The 18,287-nt window shown below is 43.0% G+C and overlaps 1 protein-coding gene across 1 annotated transcript; it reads left to right on the top strand.

Annotated features, from left to right (window-relative positions):
• The first annotated feature begins 16,555 nt into the window (after positions 1-16,555).
• LOC116055555 (olfactory receptor 11A1-like) lies at positions 16,556-17,623 on the top strand. The gene has a single exon (XM_031307563.2). It carries the CDS (start codon positions 16,657-16,659, stop codon positions 17,587-17,589), a length of 933 nt encoding a protein of 310 aa, XP_031163423.1. The 5' UTR covers positions 16,556-16,656; the 3' UTR covers positions 17,590-17,623.
• Positions 17,624-18,287: the final 664 nt, after the last annotated feature.

Below are 18,287 nucleotides of genomic sequence, written 5' to 3'. Positions count from 1 at the left end.
CAATTAATTTGTCGTAATAATAATTATTCCTTCAGTTTCAATAGGGCCTTCGCTGCTGTCGGCGCTCGGGCCCTAATTATTTCAGGGTTGCTTCTTGCTTGTACAGAGTTCTCTGAGAATCTTCATTTAACATGTCTAACTTACATATTATAACTTACATATAATGTTTACGTTTTTGTCTTCTCCATATCCAGCCTGCCTCCTGACATGAGTTAGATAAATCAGACAGTTAAATTTAAGACCTTTTCTGGGATTCTGGGAACACCAGAGCATTGAGGTGGGCATCTCTTCTACAAGTGACAAATGACCTCCTTTGTGCAGCAGATTCTGGTAAATGCTTTATTTTAAACACTTTATATCTCAGTGCAGCTTCTGATACGTTCAACCACTCTTTCTCTGCTGGATTGCTTGTCAAGCTGGGTCGGCATTCTGGGTCCGCCCTCGATTGTTTTAAATCTAACATTTCAAACAGACACAATGCAAATATTTAATGTGGGGTTCCACAAGGTTCGATTTTAGGTCCACTAATCTTGTCTTTACATGCTCCTATTGGAAAGAATCATTCAAAAACATTACATTTCTTTTAACTGCTACACAGACGATACTCAGATTTACCTCTCAATTCCAATAATCAAGATGTTGACATAAAAACTGTCTCAAGACTACAAAACTGTCTCCAAGACATCATAGATTAGTTGGCTCATACATTTTCTGCAGCCATATGGGGACAAAAACAACAGAGATACTACTCTTTCCCTCCCACACCAAACAACTGTCAGAATGGTAATTACCTTTCTGCCTACACCAGACCACATGCTTAAAACCTCGGTTTTATATTTGATGGCGATTCCATTGTCAGGTCCAGTTTCTTCAACTCAGAACCATTTCCAAAATTAGACAATTCCTATCACCACTATCACTTGAAAATAATAAAAGACGAATCAGTGTCTCCACTCAGTTTTACAAAAAAGCTGAATACAAGTGAATGATGTCTGTAGCTGTAGTATGCAGAAATCGTAACAATGGCATCCTATGCTGGCTGCAAGATCTGCCGCTGTCCCAGACGATGGCCAAACCACATGATAAATGAGCTGGGATGCAGTTTCATTTAGACAAAGGCTTAATATTTAAAAAAAATGTAAATGGTAGAAATTAGTTTAATATAAGCTCACATATCCTTGAAGAGCTGAACATATTGATAGTTGAATGGTTTATGTAGCTGAAGGTATGCATACGTAGTAGGCTACCACAAAATGTATGGAAGAATAACTAGATAATGCATTGCCTGCAGAAAATGTGTGTGTGAATGCTGAAAAGCTAAATTGCTAAAGCTAATATTGATTTCTAGCTTAAATGCATAAGATGAAGGAAAGGTTATGCGAATAATTAGAATAGGCAAAATAGTTTCAATTGTATAAACTTCATTGAAATGTTGAATATATTGAAATGTTGAATATATTGAACAAAGAAGTACCTACTCATTGCCACAACGATCAGGTGCTCTGATAATGAGGTCATACTGCTGCTGTGGGCGTCTTCTCACTTGAAAAGGTTAAAAGATGCAGAACCATAGTTTCAGCTCAGTTAGGACGGACTCACAGTCCGACAGAAGCAGATGAATGTTAGGGTTCACGCAATGTCATAAACTGTTGTTTAATGTCTTACCTTTAGTATTACATCACATACTTTGGGAATGGTTAAGTTTGAGGAATTAATTTCTCTCCTGTTTGTTGATTGAATACTGTTTGTGATCAATGCTTTATCTGTACACAGTCTGAAGAAAGCTTTAAAGGTTTAACTAAACTTTCAGAAATCCTTTAACAAAATGTAACACGATGAAGTTATCTTGTAAAATGTTATAATTTTAGTTTTTCAGAGTCAGGAGGATCATGGTAAACGCTACGCAGGTTTTATTTTTCACACTGAGTGCCTATTTTGACACCGGGGTTTTCAAATATTTATATTTTATTATTATCATATCTTTATATATTGTAATAATTTGTGCCAATCTTTTGCTGATTGTGGTTATCTGTATGAACAGAAGCTTACATGAACCTATGTACCTTTTTCTGTGCAGCCTGTTTGTAAATGAACTGTATGGTAGTACAGGGTTGTTTCCATTCCTTCTGGTTCAGATCCTCTCTGACATTCACACTGTTTCTGCTCCCTTTTGTATTATACAGATTTTCTGTTTGTACTCTTATGGACTTACAGAATTGTGGACCTTAGCCATCATGTCTTATGACAGATATCTTGCTATCTGTTATCCTCTACAATATCACACTCGTATGACATCTAAAAAGATTGCCATGCTTATTGCTCTAACATGGTTGTACTCTTTTCTTGTCAATGGTTTGGGAGTGTTTGGTCTGATTGCTCCTTTACAGCTGTGTGAAAACATTATTAACAAAGTGTACTGTGACAACTATTCTGTTGTCAAACTGGCCTGCTCTGACACCAGAGTCAATAACAGTTTTGAACTTGTTCACATATTTACAGTAGACTTTGGTCTTATAATCTTAATTATTTTCTCTTACATGAGAATTCTTAAAGTGTGTTTTTCTGGTTCTAAAAAGACCAGACAGAAAGCTCTGAGTACCTGCACACCTCACCTCGCTTCTCTGCTCAACTTTTCCTTTGGAGCTTTCTTTGAATTAGTACAGAGCAGGTTTAATATGAAGTATTTACCCAATATGTTGCGCATTTTTCTGTCATTGTACTGGCTTACATGCCAACCACTCATGAACCCTTTACTGTACGGACTGAAAATGTCCAAAATACGCATCATATGTAGACGTCTGCTCTTTGGGGGGGAAATGTAACTACAAATGTTATCTGACAACTAAGAGCTTTGCTCGTCATGAATAAAAATGAATACATTTATTAAATGAGTTACCTTTGTCAGTACTTTTTTCATCTAACTATATAATGTGACAACCTGTAACTGTGTGTTGTAATAAAACACAGATGAAAAGGTTGCTTTGAATCATTAAGTGAAAGATTTTCTTTAAATCACCAAAAGTAGATTCATGCAGTGTTCTTCTATTGGATTTTTGTAATTATTTTAGCGTTTTCATTGTTTATTTTTTTCCTATTAAGCAAAACAAAAATCAATAGACATAAGGTGTATAAAACCTGTACATTGTAGGTAAGAATAATAAAAACATTACTACTAAACACACACACACATATATATATATATATATATATATATATATATATATATATATATATATATATAGAGAGAGAGAGAGAGAGAGAGAGAGAGAGAGAGAGAGAGAGAGAGAGAGAGAGAGAGATAGCAGCAGTCAACATTTTCTGTTTTGATTAGGTTAGGGAAATTTAAGATTTTTAGCTTGAATATAGAAGAGATTCTCAGAGACCTTCTGCTGTAAATTGATTTTTATTTATTTAAAATGCAACCCTCAAATATTTTTGATAATGCACCAGGTTAATGTTTACAATATCAATCGAACCCCTGAAAGATATTTCTATTAATTACACATGTATGTTACCCAGAAATGTTATATAGTGTGTTAAATTTTACCATGTGTGTATTCTGTGGGAAAGGAAAGGTTTTCTAGAAGTGAACATTTAATGACAGGATAGAGTCATAGGAATGTGATGTTCAGGCGCTTGGTCAAGAAGGTCACAGGAGGAGGGAAGAGGAGGAAGATAGGGGATTCTGTGAACCCATTTGGAGTGAAACCAGACTTCTGCTGGACTGGTGTGCATAAAGCAACCCCCACATCCTGATAACATAATAATCATAACATAATCCTGATTTAGTGCATGTGTCTGTCTTTGATTGTTGATTTGAAGAAGGCCTGAGGGCAGAAATGTCAGAATAAAAAGAAAAACACACATGGAGCCAGTGTGCGGCACTTTTTTCTTACTTTTAACACAACATTAACACACATAAATCAGAAATATTCTATACAAGTTATATTTGGGTACAACTTGTAAAGATTTACAAAGAATATAGGTTATAGGTTATAGGTTAAAACAGGTTTAACCTTGTATCTAGCTAATTTAAATAGCTCACATTACTGTATTGTGTCAACAGTTCCACCAAAACAAAGTTCCTTCCTGAGACTACATTATTTAGCAGAGCCACCATCGCTGCGTCCGGAGCTTAGCGCCGCCCAAGACCATTGTGATTGGTTTAAAGAAATGCAACCAACCCAGAGTGTTATATTCTCCCAGAATGCATCTATGGTGGATCTTCAGGATCTGTTATCAAGTTCAAGTTCAAGTTTTAAGTTTAAGTTTATTAGCCATTGTAACAGTACAGTTGATAGGAATTGGTCTTTGTGTGCCCACATATAATTGACAACAATGCACCGACATAACACATTGTACACATATACCTCACATATTTACATCCAAAGCACAGACATAAACATAAACAATACATACTGCACATTAAAGTGTGTAAATGGGTTGTGAAGCAGTCCATAAAGTGCTTGGTGCAGGAGGCACAAGCCAAAGCTCATAGTGCAATGACATTTGGGTGTTATATTGCAGAGGGCAACAGATAGCAAGGTATCTGTCATAAGCCGTGACGGCTAAGTTTAAATATTATACACCTACGTAAGAGAATAAAATGAAATTCTGTAGGAAACATACTGAAGCAGAAACAGTGTGAATGTCAGAGAGGATCTGAACCAGAAGGAATGGAAACAACCCTGTACTACCATACAGTTCATTTACAAACCAACCTGGTCTCACAGAATTCCGTGAAATGAACACGGCCCCTTAACTCAAAATCTGTGACAGTTTCATGGAATCGCCGAAAATTCCGTGACCGGCCCACGGATCCGATGCCTATGTAAGTCAATGCCAGGCATTATCCGTGGACTACGCACGGATTACCTGATCACAGCACGTTTCTTTCTGCCAGTCGGGCTGCGGCAGAGAAGGTTTATAGCTTTGCTATTATTGTTATTTTTAGCCCAATAACCACTGTTTTAATCAACATTTATTTTAATAAATGTTGATAGATGTAGCGTTATAGTTTTAAAAATATCAATAAACAACAAAGCAATCCAGCTTTTGATACTGTCAACCACTCTTTCTCTGCTGGATTGCTTGTCAAGCTGGGTCGGCATTTCTGCGTCCGCCCTCGATTGTTTTAAATCTAACGTTTCAAACAGACACAATGCAAATATTTAATGTGGGGTTCCACAAGGTTCGATTTTAGGTCCACTTATCTTCTGTCTTTACATGCTCCTATTGGAAAGAATCATTCAAAAACATTACATTTCTTTTAACTGCTACACAGACAATACTCAGATTTACCTCTCAATTCCAATAATCAAGATGTTGACATAAAAACTGTCTCAAGACTACAAAACTGTCTTCAAGAAATCGAAGATTAGTTGGCTCATCATTTTTCTGCAGCTATATGGGGACAAAAACAACCGAGATACTGCTCTTTCCCTCCCACACCATACAACTGTTAGAATGTTAATTAGGGCCCGAGCACCGACAGCGGCGAAGGGAAGGCCCTATTGAAACTGAAAGAATTATTATTTTCCCGGCAAATGAATTGCGGGAATTTAAGGGATTCGGGAACAGGCGCACATAAATGGCACGCTAGCGCCCCCTACAAAGTTATAATGTGTTGTCTACAAGTGATACTGAGCCACCCCCTATACTTTAACCACGCCCAGTTACTCAGGCCACGCCCCCTTTCATAACATTTGAACCGTTTAAGGTAGAGTCTTGTGTGAGGTGTCATTGAACTCAGCACAGAGTTCATTTTTAATTGGTGATGGTTTGACCCGCCCCCTAAGCTTTAGCCACGCCCCTTTCATAACATTTGAACCATTTAAGGTAGACCCTTGTGTGAGGTATCATTGAACTCAGCAGAGAGTTACTTCTTCATTGGTGATGGTTTGGCCCGCCCCCTATGCTTAAGCCACGCCCCTTTCATAACTGGTGACCCATTTAATGTAGAGTCTTGTGTGAGGTATCATTGAACTCAGCAGAGAGTTTCCTTTTGATTGGTGATGGTTTGTCCCTCCCCCATGCTTTAGCCCCCTTTCACAGCTAATGAACTGTAGCACGTAGATTCTTGTGTGAGGTATCATTGAATTCAGCAGGGAGTTTCCTTTTCACCGGTGATGATTTGCGGTGTCTGAGTGCTGTGCAAATGCACGGCCACAAGGAGCGGCATCCGCCAGTAACCCCGACGTGCGCAGAGGTGCGAGGGCCCGTCCAATGCTGCTTGCAGCTTTAATTACCTTAGTGCCTACACCGGACCACATGCTAAGAACCTCGGTTTTATATTTGATGGCAATCTTAGTTTTACCCGCCAGGTAAATTCCATTGTAAGGTCCAGTTTCTTCAACTCTGAACCATTTCCAAAATAAGACAATTCCTATCACCCTCTGATGTAGAAAGAATAATGAATGCACTTTGTTTTCTTTCCCAATTACAGGCTGATATGTAAATAGTACCTAGTCAATCACAATCGCATGGGTGGTGCTGAGCTCCCCACCGAGCCGCTGTGAAACAGATGTGCGAGAAAAAACTCAGCTTGGACAGATAGTCTAGCTAGCTGTCTGGATTTATCCTCCAAATCCACCGGAGTTTAGAAAGCCAACACAAAGAAAGAGGAAGGGGACAGCATTCATGCGGCACCGGAACAATCCTGGAAGTGGAATGTCGAGGTTATAGACTAGCATCCCCCCAACTTTAAAATAATAAAAGAAGAATCAGTTTCTCCAGTCAGTTTTACAAAAAAGCTGAATAAAAGTGTAATAGCTAAACAATTTGTGAATAGTTTAAAGTTTGAATGATGTCTGTGTCTAGTAGCCAACTAGGTGAACCCGGAAATGTTTTATTGCAGAAATGTCCCCAGTATACGTAAATTGCTGGATACTAATTTGCATATGTTGAGCAATAAGCATAATTAGCATTATTAGCATTATTAGCTTAATCATCCATTTTGACCACATATTTTGCACTGTATGGCCAATTTGTACAATAAGTGAGTGGTTGTGGAGGTTTTAGAGGATGCTGATTTAATTTCTGGCATTGCCATATTTCAAAGAGCTAATTTTATTACATATTTTGATTTATTTAAGCAAATTTGGATTACTTTCAGGCATAATTTTACGTTGTTTTAATGGTAAACAATCTTACATTTCAGAATCATGAGTGCTCTTATGAATGTTGATGCATTGTTTTCAGGGTGTAGTGAAGCTGAATCCCCTCCTGACTCTTTCGAAGATTCAAAATTGTTTTTTGGATAAATAATGAATCTTTGTTAGTGTTAGGCCTACTGCTGCTAGGTAGCTCTCTCTCTGCTCTTCCCCTCCCCTCTGTCTGTTCTTTATTGCAGGAGTGAAGTCTGGTGTGCGGGAGTCAGGGTTCCAGCTGCAGCTCATTCACCATAATCACCTCAGCCTTAAATACCCGGTCAACCTTGCCACTCATCGTCAGATCATAGCCAAGATTTCCACGTTAGTCTCGCTGCTGACTCAAACCTGCTTGTTTGCCTTTCGTGTTTTTGGCCTGTTCAATTTATATCTTCTCCTGTGCTACAGCTATTCGGAACCCGACTCCTGCCTCCGCTTCACTCCTGCCACCATCATCCTGCTTTCCACTACTGGACGTCATTTGGATTCACCACGGACACTCGGACAGTACGGTACCACTCCTGCTCAGAACTCTGGAACTGTTTCCCACTCTGTAGACCTGGACCTGCTCTTCCCCTATTGTTGGAGACCTGAACAATTTAACTTTATAATAAACCTGTTAAACCTTCTCTGGCTCAGTGTTATGGTCTGCATTTGGGTTCAATTCAGTTTAAACCGTGACAGTATGATCTGACCTAACATGAACCCAGCAGACAACAGCTCAGATACCACCCCTGAGTTCACTCAAATTCGGACTGCCATAGCCAATCAGGGCATTTTACTTGGCCAACATGATACCTTGTTTAAGACTATTTCTGAGAACAGTCAGATGCTGCTTAATCAGGTTCAATTACTCACCAATCAAGTGTCTGCCCTTACTACCCAAGTAAATGCTGCACCCCCTGTTCAAGGCATACAAACTGCTCCTTCTCCCACTCCGCCTGTTTTTCCTGCTCTTCCAGCCCAAATCAGAGAGCCTTTTGTTCCTGCTCCAGAGCGCTATGACGGGAACATGGGAACCTGTGGGGATTTTTTGACTCAATGCTCGCTAGTGTTTGAACAACAGCCACTCACCTACGCCTCAGAAAGATCCCGTATTGCCTACCTTATCAACTCTACTAGCGGTTCCGCTCGTTCTTGGGGATCAGCGGTCTGGGAGAGTCAGTCGGACGTTTGCAACTCTTACGTTGCCTTCACCACTGAGATGAGGAAGGTTTTCGACCACCCCGTACGGGGAAAGGAGGCTGCTAAACGGTTGTTTTCTCTTCGGCAGGGGTCTCGCAGTGTGGCGGAGATGGCAGTGGAGTTTCGGACTTTAGCGGCAGTGAGTGGTTGGAATGACGAGGCATTACAAGGAGTGTTCATTAATGCTTTGTCTGAGACTTTGAAAGATGAATTGGTGTCACATGATGAATCGCCTACGCTGGATAATCTTATTTCACTCACTATCAGGTTGGATAATCGGATTCGGGAGCGCCGCCGTGAGAGGAGTGTTAGTTCCAAGCAACCTGCCTGTCGTCAACCAACTCCTCCCCGCCCCTTCCCTACGGAGAAGGCCGAGTCTTCCCGAGTCCATACTAGGAGCGCTGAACCCGAAGCCATGGAGGTGGGGCGTGCACGGTTGTCATCTGAGGAGCGTGCACGTCGTATTCAGGCTCGTGTCTGCCTGTATTGTGGAGAAGCTGGTCATTTCGTTCCTTCCTGCCCAGTTCGTCCGGGAAAAGGGCCGGCTCATCATTAATGGGAGAAGTTTTGGTGAGCCGAGCAGTGGATTCTTCCTCTTCTCCCCGCATTCTGCTCCAGGCATCCCTCCAGTGGCAGTCCCAGAATTTCCCAGTTAGTGCGCTGGTTGACTCTGGTGCAGATGAAAGCTTTTTAGATCGGGAATTGGCTAAACAAATGGTTTTAGAGACTATTCCTATGGACCGTCCGCTGCAGGCTAAGGGTCTTAATGGACAATTGTTGACCCGTATTACTCATCAGACTGTTCCTGTTTGTCTCAGAGTGTCGGGTAATCATCAGGAGAACATTCAATTCCACATAATTGACTGCCCACAGACCCCCCTGGTCCTTGGTATCCCCTGGCTCATTAAACACAATCCACACATTGATTGGGTGACAGGTAGAATTGTCTCATGGAGCACCTTCTGTCATGTTAACTGTTTGTGTTCTGCTCAGACCCCTGCCAGCACTGTTCCTCAACCTCCACTGGAGTCCATGGATCTCTCTGCTGTTCCTGACGTGTATCATGACCTGGCATCCGTTTTCTGCAAACACCGAGCTACTTCTCTTCCTCCTCACCGGCCATACGACTGCGCCATTGACCTCCAGCCAGGAGCCCCTCTCCCTAACAGTCGCCTGTACAATCTCTCCCGCCCGGAGACGGAGGCTATGGAGAACTACATTCGGGACTCCTTGGCGGCAGGTATTATTCGTCCTTCCTCGTCACCTGTAGGAGCGGGATTCTTTTTTGTTGGGAAGAAGGATAAGACCCTCAGACCCTGTATTGATTTCCGTGGACTTAACAACATCACCATTAAGAACAAATATTCTCTGCCTTTAATTAATTCTGCTTTTCCCCTCCTTCATGGTGCAACCATCTTCACAAAACTGGATCTACGAAATGCGTATCACCTGGTGCGCATTCGTAAAGGCGATGAATGGAAGACTGCCTTCAACACACCCTTGGGACATTTTGAGTATCTGGTTATGCCTTTTGGATTGTCTAATGCCCCTGCTGTTTTTCAGGCACTAGTGAATGATGTCCTTCGGGACATGTTGAATCGTTTTGTTTTCGTCTATCTGGATGATATCCTGATTTTCTCAAAGTCCTCCCAGGAACATGAACTGCATGTGCGCCAGGTGTTGCAAAGGTTGTTGGAAAACAAACTATTTGTGAAGATGGAGAAATGTGAATTCCATGTGTCTAACACCTCTTTTTTGGGTTACATGATAGCTCAGGGGGAGTTGCGGATGGACCCAGCTAAGATCTCTGCTGTCACGGACTGGCCAGCCCCCTCCACCCGCAAACAACTGCAACGATTCCTGGGGTTTGCGAACTTCTACAGGAGGTTCATCAAGGACTACAGCCGCATTGCTGCGCCACTCACCGCTCTCACCTCCATCTCACTACCATTCGAATGGAATGAAGGGGCCGATTCAGCGTTCAAAGAGTTGAAACATCGCTTTGCCTCGGCTCCCATTCTGATGCAGCCTGACCCCGACCGCCAGTTTGTCGTGGAGGTGGACGCATCCGACACTGGGGTAGGTGCGGTGTTGTCTCAACGTTCACCTGAAGATAACAAACTGCATCCCTGTGCTTTTCTTTCACGTAAACTTTCTCAGGCAGAGAGGAATTATGATGTTGGCAATCGTGAACTGCTCGCCGTCAAGCTGGCTCTCGAGGAGTGGCGGCATTGGTTGGAAGGGGCGGAACAACCCTTCATCATTTGGACGGATCATAAGAATCTTGCCTACATCCAGTCTGCGAAGCAGCTCAATCCCCGTCAAGCCAGGTGGGCACTATTTTTCGGTAGATTCAATTTTTCCCTGTCCTACCGTCCTGGGTCCCGCAACGTCAAGCCTGACGCCCTGTCTCGTGTTCATTCTGCTGTTGATACTGGTAGTAACCCTGAAACCATCTTGCCTCCTACCTGCAGTATTGCTGCCATTACATGTGACATTGAAGGGATTGTTAGACAGGCTCAACATCTACAAGCCCTGGGAGCGGCCCTCCTAACCGGTTGTTTGTCCCTGAGTCTGTTCGCTCCCAGGTACTTCAATGGGCTCACTCGTCTCCCCTTACCTGTCACCCTGGAGTTACTCGGACCCTTGACTTTTTGAGACGGAAGTTCTGGTGGCCCAGGATGGAGGCGGACACCCGAGCCTTCATTGCTGCTTGTACGGTATGTGCACGAAGTAAGAACTCCACCCAGGCCAGCGCTGGTCATCTACGACCCCTGCCTATACCTAGCCGTCCCTGGTCCCACATTGCTTTGGATTTTGTCACTGGACTTCCCCCCTCGTCTGGAAAGACTGTCATTCTGACTGTAATTGATCGTTTTTCTAAGTTTGCTCATTTTTTGGCCCTACCTAAACTGCCCACTGCCAGAGAAACTGCTGATATTTTGGTTAAATATGTGTTCCGCTCTCATGGTCTACCCACTGATATTGTCTCTGACAGGGGTCCCCAGTTTATCTCCCAGGTATGGAAAGCTTTCTGTAAAGCTTTGGGCATCACATCCAGCCTGTCCTCTGGATATCACCCCCAGACCAACGGGCAAGCCGAGAGAGCGAACCAGGAGATGGAGACAGCTCTCCGCTGTGTCACAGGGTCCAACCCTGGGTCATGGAGCTCCATGCTCCCCTGGGTGGAATATGCTCATAACACCTTGACTAACGCTTCCTCTGGTTTGTCTCCCTTTCTGTGTGCTCTGGGTTATCAACCTCCCCTGTTCCCTTCCCAAGAGAGGGAACTGGCGGTACCCTCGGTGCAGTCCCACATGCGCCGCTGCTTCAAGGTCTGGAGGAAGGCCAGGGTAGCTCTGTCCCGAGCTTCGTCGTACATGCAGAGGCAAGCCAACCGTCACCGGTCCCAGGCTCCCGGTTACACTCCTGGGCAAGAGGTATGGCTTAAGTCACGTGATCTTCCATTAAAAGTGGAATCTAAGAAGATGGCGCCGCGTTTTATAGGACCGTTTAAGATACTGTCTATTGTTAACCCATGTGCGGTTAAACTACAGCTTCCTGCCTCTCTAAGGGTTCATTCCACTTTTCATGTGTCCCAGATTAAGCCTGTGTCTATTAGCCCTCTGTGCCCGCCCTCTCGTCCCCCTCCTCCGCCCAGGGTCGTGGATGGGGGTCCTGTCTACACTGTCCGGCAACTTCTGGATGTTCGCCGCAGAGGCCGTGGTTTCCAGTACCTGGTGGATTGGGAGGGTTATGGTCCTGAGGAACGTTCCTGGGTTCCCAGGAGCTTCATTGTGGATCCTGCTCTGGTCCGTGACTTTCATCGGTTGCATCCTGATAAACCCTGTCGGCCGCCGGGTGGCGCCCGTAGAGGGGGGGGTACTGTTAGGCCTACTGCTGCTAGGTAGCTCTCTCTCTGCTCTTCCCCTCCCCTCTGTCTGTTCTTTATTGCAGGAGTGAAGTCTGGTGTGCGGGAGTCAGGGTTCCAGCTGCAGCTCATTCACCATAATCACCTCAGCCTTAAATACCCGGTCAACCTTGCCACTCATCGTCAGATCATAGCCAAGATTTCCACGTTAGTCTCGCTGCTGACTCAAACCTGCTTGTTTGCCTTTCGTGTTTTTGGCCTGTTCAATTTATATCTTCTCCTGTGCTACAGCTATTCGGAACCCGACTCCTGCCTCCGCTTCACTCCTGCCACCATCATCCTGCTTTCCACTACTGGACGTCATTTGGATTCACCACGGACACTCGGACAGTACGGTACCACTCCTGCTCAGAACTCTGGAACTGTTTCCCACTCTGTAGACCTGGACCTGCTCTTCCCCTATTGTTGGAGACCTGAACAATTTAACTTTATAATAAACCTGTTAAACCTTCTCTGGCTCAGTGTTATGGTCTGCATTTGGGTTCAATTCAGTTTAAACCGTGACAGTTAGCCTGAATGTTATGCATTTCTGGAGAAAAAAGCAATGCGGGTATTTGACATAACTTGGATCCTGCAACTGTACGATACATATTAATGGGGTAGCTCTTTAAGACACCCAATGAGATGATATTACCTAAGCCCATTACATCACCATGTGTGATCAACGAACTATGTACAAATATACACTATATACATGCCATACAAGACAGGCCCCGCAAGTCGCTAGGGCCATGCCCGAATGGCAGAATGGCTGCCCACGTTGGTCAGCCCAGGACCCAGTTAAAACTTCGCCAGACACAAGAGTTAAAACTGAGTCTATGCAACCCGGGTCAGCCCGCCAGACGCAAGACTAACCAATAGGGCCTCACCTCCGCACCACACAAAGCACACACTGGCTACCGCCTTCAGGCAAACTGCTATGCCTCACAATTAATTTAACAAAAGGCAGCCTAATCATCTTCACTATCGTCGTCTATTCTGTCATCATCTTCTCCAGACCCTTCATCCCTCTCTTTGTGTTCTTGGTGTTGTGTAATTATGTTGCAGCATATAACATCATTGCCTTTGCAGGAATAATAACTGGTACAGGCCAGACCTGCAGTGCACAGTTGCACTTTGCTGATGTGCAAGGTTTCAACCCGGCTTTGCAACCACAGCTGACATCTAACAAAGCAGGAGGAGCAACTGGACTTGAATCGTAGGTGGGCATAATCAGTTCCTCTCCTTCCTTTAGGCTGATCTTCTTGTCCCATCCAAACAAGGTGATATCTACAGCCAGTAGATCAGGCTGGTCTGCTGATTAGCAGCACCTGTAGGTGGGCACGTCTTCCATGAAGGTGCACATTGCGCTCTGTAGGAGGTAGTGTCTTCAGTGCTGGGGACCTTTTGTGCTTTCGCTAAATTTCATACCGGGCTGCATCCAAGGTTACAGAGTTCCTCTGATTATACAGAGCCAGAAAGAAAGCCCTCGTTGCTTTTGTGATCCAATACAGTGGAGAAGCTTACCAGGTACGACTGTCATGGCCTTGAGTGCAGACACCTTCCCCTTCCCAACAGGATAAGAGGTGGTATCACATCCCGCAAGAGCATGCATGGCCAGAATGGAACCACATTGGTCACCCAGATTCTCTGCAGTTGCATTTATGCTGAGAACAGTGCCATTCCATTTTTCCATCTGTAGGTTAGTTGTGATACCAGCCTTCCAATACCAATAAACCATAAGCACAAAGACATCTGTGTCATCACTGAGAATGTGAACAGTTGAAGCCCCATGTCTGACAGCATCTAACATGTAAGATATAAGTGATATATTGGCCTCATCATGAGTGTTAATGCTGTCCGCTTTACTGACCATCATGATCTTACTTCTTACATTGAAAGTACACAGGAGTTCGCTCAGCCTTTGTTTGTTGTGCTTGTTTTTCAAGACGTTGTCTCGACTAGAGGTGTAGTCAATGAGAGCTTGTACTCTTTGGAGCTCTATCCTGCTCTTCTATGTCTCTCACAGTCCTTGGCAGACACCTACAAATATCTGTCAAAGATGACAACTGTTTGGGTGTTGTAACGATAAATGAAAAACAGCGACCCTCTGTCAGTGTGGAGAGGCCTGCAGACACTCACAAACTACAGGAGACCATCCCCCAACACTGCTGGTCCTGAACGACTGGCTGACGAGCGGAATGGATTTTACTGTACTGTACCACAGTCACACCCCTCCCCCACACCAACTCACGCTTCAGACAATCACCTTCTCCCACCCCCATGCTGTCACTTGGAACTGCATTACATCCTGCAAAACCTCGACTCTCCAGGGGCATATGCAAGGATGCTGTTCGTGGACTTCAGCTCACCGTTCAACACCATCATCCCGGACATCCTCAGCACCAAACTCACCCAGCTCACTGTGCCAGCCTCCACCTGTCAGTTGATCACAAACTTCCTGACTGACAGGAGTCAGCAGGTGAGGCTGAGGAACATCACATCCAGCACCCGGACTATTAGCACTGGCACCCCCCAGGGGTGTGTGCTCTCCCCACTGCTCTTCTCCCTCTACACCAATGACTGCACCTCAGGAGACCCATCTGTTAAACTCCGGAGTTCGCTGACGACACAACGATGATCGGCCTCATCCGGGACAGTGATGAGTCGGCCTACAGATGGGAGGTTGATCAGCTGGCTCTCTGGTGCGGTCAGAACAACCTTGAGCTTAACACGCTCAAAACTGTGGAGATGATCGTGGACTTCAGGAGGAGCCCCCCCACTCTTTCTCCCATCACCATACTCAACAGCCCTGTGTCTGCTGTGGAATGCTTCAGGTTTCTGGGATCCACTATATCCCAGGACCTAAAGTAGGAGCCCAATACTGACACCATCATCAAGAAGGCCCAGCAGAGGATGTACTTCCTGCGCCAGCTCAGGAAGCTCAACCTGCCTAAGGAGCTGCTGATCCACTTCTACACAGCCATCATCCATTCTGTCCTCTGCACATCCATCACTGTCTGGTTTGGATCTGTCACCAAAAAGGACAGGAGCAGACTACAACGGACAGTTAGGACTGCAGAAAAGATCATTGGTGCCAACCTGCCCTCCATTCATGACTTACACACTTCCAGAATCAGGAAATGGGCAGGAAACATCACTGCAGACCTATCTCACCGCGGACACAACCTGTTCCAGCTTCTCCCCTCTGGTAGGTGCTACAGAGCACTGTACACCAAAACCAACAGACTCAGGAACAGTTTCTTTCCACAAGCCATCACTCTGATGAACAGCTGACTTCTGAATCACAGTGTCAGGTTCAATTCCTGTACAATAACCCAGCAACACTGTCTCTAATCAGCACCTACTGGTTCCACTTAATATTTATTCATCATTCTCTATTTCAGAGCTGTTCATACTGTTCATATTGCAATATAATACTTATATAATAATACTTATTTATTCCAGCATCCTTTGCACTATGCTCCATAATTAAAATAATAATAATTTAACATAAAAATAATTTACTCCTGCACACTTTGCACTCTTCATTGCACTACTGCTTCAACCTGTCTATATTGTTTCTGTTTATAGTGTGTATATATTGTTTGTTTTTGTTGTTTGTTTTGTATAAGTAAGCACATTGTGAGCATTGTATAATCCAAAGCAAAATTCCTCGTATGTGTCCTCATACCTGGCAAATACAGCTGATTCTGATGCAATTTCATTTAGACAAAGGCTTAACATTTGAAAAAATGTAAATGATAGAAATAAGCTAACATATCCTTGAAGAGCTGAACATATTGATAGTTGAATGGTTTATGTAGCTGAAGGTATGCATATGTAGTAGGCTACCACAAAATGTATGGAAGAATAACTAGATAATTCATTGCCTGCAGAAAGTGTGTGTAAATGCTGAAAAGCTAAATTGCTAAAGCTAATATTGATTTCTAGCTTAAATGCGTAACATGAAGGCAAAGTTGTGAGAATAATTAGAATAGGGGAAATGGTTTCAATTCTCTCAGCTCTGATAATGAGGTCAGACTGCTGCTGTGGGCGTCTTCTCACTTGAAAAGGTTAAAAGATGCAGAACTATAGTTTCAGCTCAGTTAGGACGGACTCACAGTCCGACAGAAGTAGGTGATTGTTAGGGTTCACGCAATGTCATAAACTGTTGTGTAATGTCTTACCTTTAGTATTACAACACACACTTGAGGAATGGTAAGTATGAGGAATTAATTTCTCTCCTGTTTGTTGATTGAATACTGTTTGTGACCAATGCTTTATTTGTACACAGTCTGAAGAAAGCTTTAAAGGTTTAACTAAACTTTCAGAAATCCTTTAACAAAATGTAACACGATGAAGTTATCTTGTAAAATGTTATAATTTTTGTTTTTCAGAGTCAGGAGGATCATGGTAAACGCTACACAGGTTTTATTTTTCACACTAAGTGCCTATTTTGACACCGGGGTTTTCAAATATTTATATTTTATTATTATCATATCTTTATATATTGTAATAATTTGTACCAATCTTTTGCTGATTGTGGTTATCTGTATGAACAGGAGCTTACATGAACCTATGTACCTTTTTCTGTGCAGCCTGTTTGTAAATGAACTGTATGGTAGTACAGGGTTGTTTCCATTCCTTCTGGTTCAGATCCTCTCTGACATTCACACTGTTTCTGCTCCCTTCTGTTTCCTGCAGATTTTCTGTTTGTATTCTTATGCACTTACAGAATTTTGGACCTTAGCCATCATGTCTTATGACAGATATCTTGCTATCTGTTATCCTCTACAATATCACGCTCATATGACATCTAAAAAGATTTCCATGCTTATTGCTCTAACATGGTTGTACTCTTTTCTTGCCAATGCTTTGGTAGTGTTTGGTCTGACTGCTCCTTTACAGCTGTGTGGAAACATTATTAACAAAGTCTACTGTGACAACTATTATGTTGTCAAACTGGCCTGCTCTGACACAACAGCCAATAACATTTTTGGACTTGTTCACATGTTTACAGTAATCTTTGCTCTTATAATCTTAATTCTTTTCTCTTATATGAGAATTCTTAAAGTGTGTTTTTCTGGTTCTAAACAGACCAGACAGAAAGCTCTCAGTACCTGCACACCTCACCTTTTTTCCCTGCTGAATTTTTCCTTTGGAGCTTTCTTTGAAATAATGCAGAGCAGGTTTAATATGAACTATTTACCCAATATTTTGCGCATTGTTCTGTCATTGTACTGGCTTACATGCCAACCACTCATGAACCCTTTACTGTACGGACTGAAAATGTCCAAAATACGCATTGTATGTAGACGTCTGCTCTTTGGGGGGGAAATGTAACTACAAATGTTATCTGACAACTAAGAGCTTTGCTCGTCATGAATAAAAATGAATACATTTATTAAATGAGTTACCTTTGTCAGTACTTTTTTCATCTAACTATACAATGTGACAACCTGTAACTGTGTGTTGTAATAAAACACAGATGAAAAGGTTGCTTTGAATCATTAAGTGAAAGATTTTCTTTAAATCACCAAAAGTAGATTCATGCAGTGTTCTTCTATTGGATTTTTGTAATTATTTTAGCGTTTTCATTGTTTATTGTTTTCCTATTAAGCAAAACAAAAATCAATAGACATAAGGTGTATAAAACCTGTACATTGTAGGTAAGAATAATAAAAACATTACTACTAAACACACACACACACACACACACACACACACATATATATATATATATATATATATACAGGGCATGAAGTTAACTTTTTTGACCACCAGCCACTGTGGCAGGTGGATTTTTAAATCCACCTGCCACAGGGACTTTTTACCAGCCACTTTTTTTTTGCGTCATAAAGGTGAAAAACAGGAATTGCTGTGACTCTATGATCCTGTCCTATTGATGGTAGCCCGCCTTGATAATCCTGCATAGGGGCCCGGTGTTGGCTCGTTATGCCACTGCATATAAGAGATGAGATGACTGACAAAATCAGGAGTAGCCTACGCACACCACAACAACAACAAAACACTGGTGAATG

Source organism: Sander lucioperca, chromosome 5, assembly GCF_008315115.2.
Source record: "Sander lucioperca isolate FBNREF2018 chromosome 5, SLUC_FBN_1.2, whole genome shotgun sequence".
In the NCBI taxonomy this organism is placed as follows: domain Eukaryota; kingdom Metazoa; phylum Chordata; class Actinopteri; order Perciformes; family Percidae; genus Sander; species Sander lucioperca.
The sequence above is the reverse complement of the archived record's forward strand: the minus strand, read 5'-3'. Positions and strand labels throughout refer to the sequence as shown.

Excerpts from the sequence above, each read along its gene's own strand:
- LOC116055555 (XM_031307563.2), top strand. The coding sequence starts at position 16,657 with ATGGTAAACGCTACACAGGTTTTATTTTTCACACTAAGTGCCTATTTT.